The 12725-nt window shown below is 42.7% G+C and overlaps 1 protein-coding gene across 6 annotated transcripts in view; it reads right to left on the bottom strand.

The window, feature by feature from the left end:
* The window catches only part of LOC125458504 (serine/threonine-protein kinase 32B-like), a 320594-nt gene that overhangs the window by 16391 nt on the left and 291478 nt on the right, over positions 1-12725 (bottom strand). For 5 of the 6 annotated variants that reach the window (XM_048543851.2, XM_048543844.2, XM_048543828.2 and 2 more), the window contains 2 exons: positions 2616-2750; positions 2156-2220 (listed from right to left, as the gene is read on the bottom strand). In XM_048543851.2, the coding sequence (XP_048399808.1) occupies positions 2156-2220; positions 2616-2750 (200 nt within the window). The remainder of the gene's footprint in view (positions 1-2155; positions 2221-2615; positions 2751-12725) is intronic. The other variant, XM_048543836.2, reaches the window with a different exon arrangement.

The following is a 12725-nucleotide window of genomic DNA, read 5'->3' as shown; positions in this document are numbered from 1 at the left end:
GCCGTTGTCTTTTCCGGTGCCTAGGTCAATGCCAGGTGGCTCATCCAGTTTCATTTCTTTGGGACTTTGTCGTGATTGATACAACTGAATGCTTGCTAGTCGATTGAGAGTAAACCACATTGGTGGTTCTTTCACCATCTGGAGTCACACCTGGGTCAGATTTCTTGATGGAAACAAGATTAATATTTCCAGCAATAGATAATCGATCAACAGTAGATTCTTAAACCCAGAATTATTTTTATTAAATTTGAATTCCACCACCTGCTATGGAAGGATTTGAACTCGGGTCCTCAGACATTATCTGGGTCTCTGGATTAATAATCTAGTGACAATAACACTAGCCCACATCACCTTCCCGTTAAGCATTAACTGCTTGGAAAGAAATACCAATGAAAACTGCAAATAATGCATACTGGTCTGCCCTGTCTTGTACATCTCAAAATGGAGCTCCAGTATGACCAATACATTCATTTCCAACTTTTACCGTTTTTACTGGATATTGAGGGAGTAGGTTTCAGCACTGGGTGGGAGGAGAATATCTTTGTGAAAAGTTGCTGAGAGGTTGTGGAAGAATAGTGTCTGACAGTTGCCGATGGTATAATTGTGGCTTCTAGCAGCACAACTAAAATTTCATCAGAATTTGAAAACATCATCACATCACTAAACAATGATCTGAATGTCAATACAAATAAGTTAATTAAGAGAATTGAATAATATGAAGCCATAACACGTCCAGTAATAAAACTCTTTTCTGGAAATTCTAAATGGATGCTCCCAATGGAAAGATAGTAAACAGCTGGAGGTTGAGGAACACATTGTGAGAGTCACCGAGAAATATTGCCACTCTATTGCTCAGTGTCAGTTTTCACAGAACTACCCCACAAAACCCAAGCGGATCCTTCCATCCCCAAAACCTGCCACACCCAAAAGCTTAATTTCAATGGACCAGCTTTTCTAGCCAGCAAATAATATGCTGTATCGGCTTATCATGGGAAATTTGTTCGCAATAAAACTATCCACATGTTGTACATTAAAGATTGAATCCATCGGCCACAAGATAGCAGGATCCATAGCTCAATGACTGAGGGGACAAATGTCTGGCACCTTGAGAGGTCATGACCTCATCTGTCCTATTTTGTACAGATGTGGGTGCCACATTATAGGAAAGATGTGAATGCACTAGAAAGAGTGCAGAAATGACTTACTAGACTGATTCCAGGCTTGAGAAACTTCAGCTATGAGGACAGATTGAAGAAATTGGAAGTGTTCTCCAGGGAGAGACAAAGGCAGAGAGGAGATCTGACTGCAGTTTTCAAGTCATGAGCAGTCTGGACAGAGTAGGTAGGGGAGAAAGTGTTTCTGTTTGTAAAAGAATAAGAGGGCATAGATTTAAAGTGTTGTGCAAATAAAGCAAGGGTGATGTGAGAGAAAAAATTTTTTTCACTCAGCGAGGTAACAAGGTGTGGATTTGAATGAACACAGCAGGCCAAGCAGCATCAGAGGAGCAGGAAAGCTGACGTTCAGGTCTGGATGCTTCTTCAGAAATGGAGGAGGGAAATGAGGGAAAGAAATAAATAGAGACAGTGGGGGAGGCAGATGGAAAGTGGATAAAGGAGCAGATAGGTGGAGAGGAGTCGGACAGGTGGAGATAGATGGAAATAACTCTACACCTTGTTATCTCAGATTCTCCAGCATCGGCAGTTCCTACTATCTCTTTTCATTCAGTGAGTTCTTAGTGCATTGAATGGTCTGTATGGATACCCACTGGAGGTAGTTTCAATTGAGGCATTGAAGAGGAAATGGATCTTTTTGGATAGTAATGGTGTGCAAGGGTATAAAGAAAAGGCAGGAGTTTGGCACTAGCTAATACAAAGGGACTAGATAATACAGCCTCTCTGGGCATGATGAGCTAAATAGCTTCCTTCTGCTTCATAATATTTCTGTGATTCTGTGATCTTGCTTGCTTTGTCACAGGCCTGCCACTCTTCACAACCTCTGCACTTCAGACAAGACAGAACTTTTACTTGTGGAGAGCCTTATATAAGGGATCATGAGCTATCCTATTAGGGGAGGCCACACTGAGGGATGCGGGTGCCCTTTTAATAAATCAAATATGAAGGAGAGAGCTGGGTGATTAAGAAATTATTGCACTTACTTTTCTCTGTTGAATATGGTAAAATCATTGTGGACTGTTTCCAGGCATTGTTGAAGATGTCCATTCTTTGAAATCACATGAGAGAAAAAGTGATTGTGAGAAAGATATTTTAAAATACAGAAGAGCGTCAAGCCAGCTGTGAAGGTCTCACTTAAGTTTTGGAAATGATTGATTCCAACAGTCTTAATGATCCCCCAAAAAATGAGAGATTATTTATTTCCTTACTTTATAACGTTAGATCACTTGTATTATGGTGCCACCTGATTTGCTTATGAAATTAAATCAGACAATTTTCAAAAAAACTGAGAAAATCTAAAAGCAATACAGAAAAGCAAAGAAGGATGCCAATTTTTGATTTTTTTAAAATGAAAAACAATTCAATGGAATAGTTAAATCTGTCTCTGTCACTGGAAATCCAGAGCACCACTGGGAATTGTTAAATACAATCAAGACATCTTACCAGTGGGGAACTTTCTTTCCCAGAATCTTTAGATTTATTCTTAGCCAGTCTTTTCTTTTTCTTGTGAAGTGGTTTGGATTCCAGTATCATTTCTTCTAGTTCAAAGGTTGGATCACAATTCAATCTCCCTTTCTGCTGCGACAGACGAAAGAAAAAGAAATCAGAAACTCAATTGATGAGTGATTGGTCAACACTCGTACCTTTTTTCCAAAAAAATTTCATTATAAAGTGCAACTGCATTCAAGAGTTAACAATTCACTTTTCTCCTTATCATTGTGAATTTATACAGCAAGTAAAGAAGATGGAAATCAGTTGAACAATGATTCATCTCTGTGATGATGGGATCTGAAATTAACAAAATCATTTTCTGCTTTGGATTGCTGAACAGTGCGCCACAAGTTGTAACATGAGCAGTCAGTTGCCAAGGGCAAAGAGAAATAATTGCATTCTTATAGCACAGCACATAACCACTGGATGTCTCAAAGCACTTTACATTCAACTAAGTCATTTGAAATGTTGCTGTTTCACTGCAGGAAATGCAGTAGCCATTATGCTCACAGCAAACTCTCACAAACAGTAATGTGATCATGACAAGATTTGGTGATGTTGAGGGGTAGTATTGGCCAGAACAGCAGGAATAGCTCCATTGCTCTTTTTTTTATATAACAGTGTCATGAGATGTTCTGCATCTATCCAGGCAGACAGATTTGTTGGGCGGGGAGGTGTTCCAAAGATTACTAAACTAGAAGACAGTACTTCTGACAGTGTGGACTGCCTGAGTACTGTACAAACATGTCAGTCTATGAATCATAGAAACAAAGGAGAAATTGCTGGAAAAGCTCAACAGGTCTGGCAGCAAGAGAACTCTTCTGAGGAAGAGTCATCAGATCACAAGCTCTGCTTTCTCTGCACAAGTATAGCCAGACCTACTGGGTTTTTTTGAGCAAACCCAGTTTTTTTGTTTCTGATTTTCAGCATCTGCAATTCGTTCATTTAGAATCATAAAATTCCTTTCCAGTGTGGAAAGTGGCCACTTGGACCATCAAGTCCAGACTGACCATCTAAAAGAGCACCCCATCCAGAGCCAGACCCCGACCCTATCCCCATAATCCCACATTTGCCATGGCTAATCCACATAGAATCCCTGGAGATTATAGGGTAATTTAGTCCAGCCAATCCACCCATCCTGCACATTTTTGGACTGTGGGAGAAAACCCAAGCAAACATGGGAAGAATGAGCAAACTCCTGGCAGACAGTCGTTCGATGCTGGAATCAAACCTGGGTCCCTGGCTCTTGAGGCAGCAGAGCTAACTGCTGTGCCCCCATGCTGCCGTTGATTTCTGCCCTCGAGCTTCAGACTGGAACACTGACCTGGGACCTTACGGTTTAGAGACAATTCACTGAACAATGGCTGATCCTTTTGCCAACAGTCTACAAGTGTACAAATGGGAAAAGTTGCAGATTTCACTGCTTTCTGGTTGCTCCTGCAAATTTCGTGTTAAGCAAGTTAGATTTGTTTTTGCATTAAAACCCGCTGTCTGAGAGAGGGTTTCAAAAGAACCATTCGGCCCATCATGTCTGCACCAGTTAACAAAGATCTGACGATATTAATCACATTTTCCAGCTTTTAGCCCATAGCCCTCGAGGCAGTAGTAATATGCCATGTTAAATTTTAGATATCACAAGTAATCCTACGCTTCATTGAACTAATCAAATAGTGCTTCAATATTATGAGAGTCTGATTCAACTACCTTTTCAGGCAGTGAGTTCCAGATTCCCACAACCCTCTGAGTAAAAAAAAAAATTGCTTAACTCTCCCCTTAGCCTTCTTCCTCTTACATTAAATCTATGCCGCAGAACTTTTGACCCCTTTACTTATGGAAAAAATGCCTTCTCATTCCACCCTATCTATAGCCCTTCCTAATCCTATAGAGCTCTGTCATGTCCCCTCTCAATGTTAGCTGCTCCAAGGATAAACTCAATCTCGAATAAACCCTATCCAATCTCTCCTCATAGCTCAGACCCTGCAGCCCAGATAGCACTTTGGCCATTCTCCTCTGCATCATCACTAGCACAATCATATCCTTCCTATTATGCAGTGAGTAGAACTACATTTAATACTCTAGTTGTAGCCTGAACAGCATTTTGTACAGTTCCAATGAGACATCCTTGTTAATAAAGTGTGAAGCTGGATGAACACAGCAGGCCAAGCAGCATATCAGGAGTACAAAAGCTGACGTTTCGGGCCTAGACCCTTCATCAGAGAGGGGAATGGGGTGAGGGTTCTGGAAAAAATAGGGAGAGAGGATGAGGCGGACCAAAGATGGAGAGAAAAGAAGATAGGTGGGGAGTTAGGGAGGGGATAGATCAGTCCAGGGAAGACGGACAGGTCAAGGAGGTGGGATGAGGTTAGTAGGTAGGAAATGGAGGTGCGGCTTAGGTTGGGAGGAAGGGATGGGTGAGAGGAAGAACAGGTTAGGGAGGCAGAGACAGGCCGGGCTGGTTTTGGGATGCAGTGGGGGGAGGGGATGAGCTGGGCTGGTTGTGTGGTGCAGTGGGGGGAGGGGACGAACTGGGCGGGTTTTGGGATGCGGTGGGGGATGGGGAGATTTTGAAGCTGGTGAAGTCCACATTGATACCATTGGGCTGCAGGGTTCCCAAGCGGAATATGAGTTGCTGTTCCTGCAACCTTCGGGTGGCATCATTGTGGCACTGCAGGAGGGCCATGATGGACATGTCATCTAAAGAATGGGAGGGGGAGTTGAAATGGTTCGTGACTGGGAGTTGCAGTTGTTTGTTGCGAACTGAGCGGAGGTGTTCTGCAAAGCGGTCCCCAAGCCTCCGCTTGGTTTCCCCAATGTAGAGGAAGCCACACCGGGTACAATGGATACAGCATACCACATTGGCAGATGTGCAGGTGAAACTCTGCTTAATATGGAACATCTGCCAATGTGGTATACTGTATCCATTGTACCCGGTGTGGCTTCTTCTACATTGGGGAAACCAAGCGGAGGCCTGGGGACCGCTTTACAGAACACCTCCGCTCGGTTCGCAATAAACAACTGCAACTCCCAGTCACGAACCATTTCAACTCCCCCTCCCATTCTTTAGATGACATGTCCATCATGGCCCTCCTGCAGTGCCACAATGATGCCACCCGAAGGTTGCAGGAACAGCAACTCATATTCTGCTTAGGAACCCTGCAGCCCAATGGTATCAATGTGGACTTCACCAGCTTCAAAATCTCCCCATCCCCCACCGCATCCCAAAACCAGCCCAGTTCGTCCGCTCCCCCCACTGCACCACACAACAAGCCCAGCTCATCCCCTCCCCCCACTGCATCCCAAAACCAGCCCAGCCTGTCTCTGCCTCCCTAACCTGTTCTTCCTCTCACCCATCCCTTCCTTCCACCCCAAGCCGCACCTCTATCTCCTACCTACTAACCTCATCCCACCTCCTTGACCTGTCCGTCTTCCCTGGACTGACCTATCCCCTCCCTACCTCCCCACCTATACTCTCCTCTCCACCTATCTTCTTTTCTCTCCATCTTCGGTCCACCTCCCCCTTTCTCCCTATTTATTCCAGAACCCTCACCCCATCCCCCTCTCTGATGAAGGGTCTAGGCCCGAAACGTCAGCTTTTGTGCTCCTGAGATGCTGCTGGGCCTGCTGTGTTCATCCAGCTTCACACTTTATTATCTTGCATTCTCCAGCATCTGCAGTTCCCATTGTCTCTGAGACATCCTTGTTCTTGTGTTCAATGTCTTGGCTAATAAATGAAACATCCCACACGTCTTGTAAATTGCCTTATCCACCTTACCGGCTACTTTCAGCAATCTGTGGGCATATACACTAAGCTCCCTTGATCTGAAGTTCTTTCCATGGTCATACCATCCATACTGTAATCCCTTGCTTTGTTAATCCTCCCCAAGAACATTACTTCTCTCTTTTCTGGCTTGAATTCCATTTGTTACTACTCTGCCCTCCTGCCCAGTCGATTAATATCCTTTTGCACTTTCTAGCTTTCCTCCTCACTGTTTGCTAGCACTATCAAGTTTTTTTTACCATCCATGAACTTCTTAATCATACCCCTTACATTGTGTACACCACAGTAATGACGCAGCACAGATCTCTGTGGAACACCACTGGAAACAGCCTTGCAGGCACAGAAACATCCCTCTACCATCACCCTGCCTCCCACCAAATTTTGGATCCAACTTACCACTTTAGATATATTTCAGTCCTTCAGAATTCATTTTAATAGCTTCCCTACAACTGAGTTGAGACTGATCTGGCTATAATTTTCCTGGCCTTTCATTTCCTCTTTCGTTTTATTAGTAATGGGAGAATATTAGAGTCCTTCTGCTAACAGTCCAATAAAAAAAGGGGTTGCATGGTGGCTCAGCAGTTAGCAACCCTGCCTCATACCACCAGGGATCAGGGCTTTGTTCCAGCCTCGGGCAACTGCCTGTGTGGAGTTTGCACATTCTCCCCGTATCTGTATGGATTTCCTCTGTTTGCTCTGGTTTCTCCCACAGTCCAAAGGTGTGAAGGTCAGGTGGATTAGTCATGCCATAATGCCCAAAGGTATGCAAGCTAGGTTCATGGGAAATGCAGCGTTACAGGGGTGGGATACCGTGTGAGTCTGGGTGGGATGATCTTTGGAGGTTTGGTGTGGGCTTGATGGGCTGAATGGCCTGTTTCCACACTATAGGAATTCTGTGATTCAGTCATCTGGCATCTCACCTGAGTCTAGAGAAGATTTGAAAATTGCTGCCAAGGCCCGTAAAATCCTTTAACTTGTCTCTCTCATTGAACTGGAACACATCTCAACTAGGCATGTGGATTTATTTCCTTTTAACGTTGATAAACTCACTAGAATCTCTTCTCTTTCTATATTAATATCTTCTAATATTCCAGAGTTCTCAAGCCTTACAGCTATAATTGTGTTATTCTTTTCTTTTTTGTAAATATTGAGGTCCATGCACAGATTATCGCTTGGATCCTAATGGACTCTACTTGTTCCTAATTAAACTTTTGTTGTTTATGAAAATATTTCCTCTTGCATTCTCTTTGTTTTCCTAATTTCCTTTTTAAGATCCCCCATGAACGTTTTATACTGCTCTGTTGTACCAAGTGCTCGGTATCTGCCATGAGATTCTCTTTCTTTCCTCTTTCCAACCTTTACCTCCCTTGATATTCAGGGTTTTCCAGGCTTGGTCCGAACCATTTTTTTTCCTTTATGGGAAAATTTCCTGCTTGAATGCCTCCCGCTGCTGTGATACAGTTTTTTTTTCCTGCAAGTAGCTATTCCCAGTTCATTTGGGCCAAACTGCATCTCATCTTAATAAAATTAGGCTCTTTTAGAACTTTTTATCTTAGCAGACCCTTATCCTTTTCCATAATTATCCTAAATCTTTCTGAGTTATGGTCATTATCTCCAAAATTTTTTTTTACTGTTTTGCCTAACACCTGCTCAGGCTCATTTCTGAACATTATGTTCTGAAAACCCCTCTCTTAAGCTCTTTATACATTGACTAAAACAAAATTCCCTGGACGCAATTTAAGTATTTTGTTCACTCCCTATCTTGCACACTGTAACTATCCCAGTTCATATTTGGGTAGTTAAAATCCTGTACTGTTGCTACCTTATTATTCTTACATTTCTCCAAATTGTGATTCTAAATTTTACCCTCTACCACTCTCTTATTATTTGAGGGCCAATTGTACACACCCAATGGCAAGCTTTCCCCTTTTGTATTTGTTACCCATGTGGCAACACGTTAATGATCTTTTGAACATATCATTCCCTCCTCACTGCAAGAACTGATTCCACGAAAATCATTACAACCTCTCGCTTTTAAATCTCCTCACTTTCTCATCTGAATACCCTATAACCAGGGTTATAGGCTGGACTTCCAATTCTGCCTTTCTTGTAGCCAAGTCTCAGTTACAGCTATGATATCATACTTCTGTGTGCCTATTTGGGTGGCTCAATGGTTGGCACTACTGTCTCATTGCACCAAGGCACCTGGGTTTGATTCTAACCTCAATCAGTGTGGAGTGTGCACATTCTTCCCGTGTCTGTATGGGTTTGCTTTGGTTTCTTCCTGCAATCCACAGATGTGTAGGTTAGATGGAGTAGCCATGCTAAATTGCCAATAGTGTCTTGGGATGCGCAGGCCAGGTGGATTAGCCATGGGTAATGCAGGGTTACAGGGATTGGGTGGGATGCTTCTTGGAGGGTCAGTGTGGACATGATGCGCCAAATGGCCTGCTTCCATACTGTAGCGATTCTATGATCTGTACCCACACTTATTTATATCATTCTTCAGGCTCCTTGGATGAAAATATACTCCATTTAGCCTCACTAAATGCACTTTGTTCTTTTCTAGTCTGTATTTCCTTTGCCTTCCAGACTCAATTACACATATTTTAACATCTAATTCCACTCAGCTCCTCTCCCCTCTGTAGCGCTTGTCAGGATCCTAACCTACTAACAATCTATTTGGTCAGCGTCAGCAAATTTTTTCACTTTTGTTCTTAACAAAACTTTTGGATTGACAATGTGATATTATACTTTTTATATTTCTGGCAGAAATAGAGGAGGTCAGGCTTTGATATTAACCAGTCTAATGGGGCTATTTCACAAAGACTGACTATTAGACCTCTCCCATGAATTGTAGAATGGATTCTGGCATAGATTTGCCTGTCAGCTATTTGGCATTGGATTGAATCCAGATTGAAATAACAATAGATGGGTAATACGAGACATGGGTTATTATGTCCTTTAAAACTTTATTCTTTGATGTAATTAATTTGAGGCATGACAGATGGTAGCTGTAGTGCCCTTGGGAAGAATGTTGAATCTATGGTTCTCAAAGCTGTCGACCACTGGGGCTTTCCTCGCATTTGTCTGCATTTATTGTAGACTAATTGATAATGACTGAATGTTGTGATTAGTAAACAACTCCACTGTTGTTATATCATGGGAGTAGCAGGACGGCAGAAAATGATTGCTCTGGTCCCACGGTTTTATCTGCTAGATTCAAAATGTGGTTAAAATATCACCAGGAAGATGCAAATCTGTAGAATGCCAACATTGTTAAAAGTGATGGTTACAGCAAGCATGCCAACCCAGAAAATGAGGGAAAGTTGATGCAAGCCCTCAAAAAGCTGAATCAGCTCCCAAATAATTGACAACTCCGAAAATAACCCTGGCATGTGAAAGCAAGTGATTACACAAGCTTTGTGCCTTAAGTGGTTGGTATTCATAACATCCTTTCATTTGTTGTGACAGATGAGAGTGGAGAACAAAATTACGTTTGAATCTTTAACTGAATGACAATGCCATTACCAGCCCCAAAAGAACTTCTTAGCTGCTGTTGTTCCCCATCCAAACCTGACTACCGCAGTTCACAATGGCACTTTACCTCCTCCAGCATCGGCTCACAGCAGCACTATTCCTCACCCAGTTCAGATGTCTTTCACAGAGATATTTTTCCCTCCTTAAGATTCCCAGTTCCTTCTTCTGTTGCCCCATCATTCAGACTGTTAACTTTGCATTCTTCCATTCATCTTCTAAATCATCCCAGCAATTATACTACACCTGATTGCCCAGTTCGTGTTGGCACTCTGCAGACTCCCTAGTTGTCCCCTGTACTCTTCCTCCAAACAGAAGCAAGATAGTGTAGATGATGAAAATCTGAAAGAGAAGCATTAGAATGTCGCAGAAATGCAATGGGTCACAGCATCTGTAGAGAGAGATGAAATGTGGATTCTCCCTCCACAGATGTTGCCAGACCTGCTGAGTTTCTCCAGCTTAACAATGTGTGGAGCTGGATGAATACAGCAGGCCAAGCAGCACCTTAGGAGCACAAAAGCTGATGTTTCGGGGCTAGACCCTTCATCAGAAAAAGGTCTAGCACTTTCTCCAGCACTTTTTATTTCTTTTTCACTTTTCAGTCACATGTCCATTATCTACTGTTGGTTAACCATCTGGTCCCCAAAATGCAACATCCAATTTCTATATTTCTGTCAAAATATCGTTTTGGCTCCTTCGATTAAGTACCACTCTCAGGCTAGGGTTTTATGTGCCTCCTTGCAGCCAGATGGATTTATAATGGGTGGGGGTACTGTGGCAGCTACCTACCAGCCTCTGCTGATACTTGGATAGGTGTTAGATGACTCGTAGCCCCTTGCACCAATTGAAGCTCTTAGGTGGCCATTAAAGGCAACGTAAGGGCCTCTTCCTATCATCACCGATATATGGTGGCATCCTGCTCAGGTCTTGTCCCTCCTTATAGGCACCCTATGCCAACAGAAGGAAGCCCATGTGCAAAAGGGTTGACTCTGCCTGATGATGTTTCACTGGCCACTCACTTGTGCCAGTTCCCTTGCCAGGGCCTGCCTGACTTGCCTTGGTGGGTTCGCCCCACTTATCTGCTTCCCTGATCTCTGTCACTGGTTTGAGACTGATCTAGCTGTGGCCACTTCAAGACATTGCTGAAATGGAATAGCTATGGGCCCCCCCCCCTTGAACTTAGGATATTGTGACTCCCAAGCCCATTGGAGCAAGAGCCCTTCAAACTTCCTACCCACTGGCAGGTCCACTATTTTCATATTAAATCTCTGCATCAATCTCTATCATCTTCTCATCCTCTTTAGTAATCCCCTGTACTTAGCCCTCTGTCTATTCGGCTTCCAGAGCTATCTATTCCCTTCCTATTTGTTTGCTGCCCAGATTTCTATCTTTCACTTATATCTGTTTGTTCTTTCCCTCCATCACTCCGACCACAGCATGGTTATTGTGCCCTCAAGCTGAGCCAGGTCCTCTCAGTAATAAGGAAGAAAGTATTCAAGGAGGACAGCAGGCCAGTCAATGTCAGAAAGACAAAATGGTATTGGTCCCAATGCTAGTGGTTAGGATGCTGTCTTTTCTTTATTATAGATGGAAACATTCATTCTTGTAGAACTTCCTGCCTGCAAGTATACAGAGACTGTAATCTCTCCTATTAGGATTGAGAATGACACAGAGAGGAGAAAGAGATTTATGCCAGTTAGAAGACCTAAAAAGGACAGGACTAGATAGAGAGGTATCAGCTGGATTGGTTTTCATCAGCAAATGCAACAGGATGATGAAACAGTTGCTATCAACATGTAAAGCTAATCATGAGCATGTGTTAAACCTCCTTGAGAAAAAAATTCTCTTCCTTGAGTTCTTCCAGTCACCTTGTCATGTGCTTGTTCAAGGCTGTCTTGGAAATGATAACAAAGTGATTGGATTGAATGATTACAAGGAAAGGGAACTTGACAGCTTGATTGAGATGAGCAATTAACATAAAAACCTATCTTCATAATTTTTAATATGTTCAGCACTGAAGTGAATATGTTATTTATCTATTTCACAACTATTTCGCTGCTGGCGACAATGATCAGAAAAGTAGTATTTCTGGTTAAAAACACAGGGATTAAGATGAGTTTAAGAAAGAGGTTAATAACACTATTAAGGAGCAAAAACTTTTTTTTCATTTTTCTTTCTTGGGATGTGGGCTTTGCTGGCCAGGACTGCATTTATTGCCCATGTCTAACAGCCAGCAAACTGAACAGCTCACTAGGACTTTTCAGAAGCCGTTTCAGAGGTTATCTGCATTGTTGGGGGTCTGAAGTTACATGTAGGCCAGACTAGGTAAGGTGACACATTTCCTTTCCTAAACAACACTGGTGAACCAGATGGTGTTTTTGCAGAAATTATTGGTAGTTTGGTGGTGCCACTGCTATGATACCTTCACCTTGTTACTTACATATTCATTGAATTCAAATTTCACCAGCTGCAATTTAAACCATTAAAGTTTTGTCTGAGGCTTTGGAGTGCTAGTCCACTGACATTATCATACCAATACCTCCCAGGGAAGATGGAGCTACTAAAGAAGGTGACCATAGAATTGGTAGCCCAGATGCAGGGATCACAGTGCATTGTGATATATTTGAGAATAAAGGTTTTGCCTTGACTCCAAGGATTCTACACAATGTCCTGAAGCACAGGCAAAAGACTAGATGAGAAATCTGCTAACGGGTTTTCCACTACTGCCTATCACAAGCTTCACTGAC

Source organism: Stegostoma tigrinum, chromosome 1, assembly GCF_030684315.1.
Source record: "Stegostoma tigrinum isolate sSteTig4 chromosome 1, sSteTig4.hap1, whole genome shotgun sequence".
In the NCBI taxonomy this organism is placed as follows: domain Eukaryota; kingdom Metazoa; phylum Chordata; class Chondrichthyes; order Orectolobiformes; family Stegostomatidae; genus Stegostoma; species Stegostoma tigrinum.
Note: the sequence above shows the minus strand (reverse complement) of the source record. Positions and strands in the feature narration are given on the sequence as shown.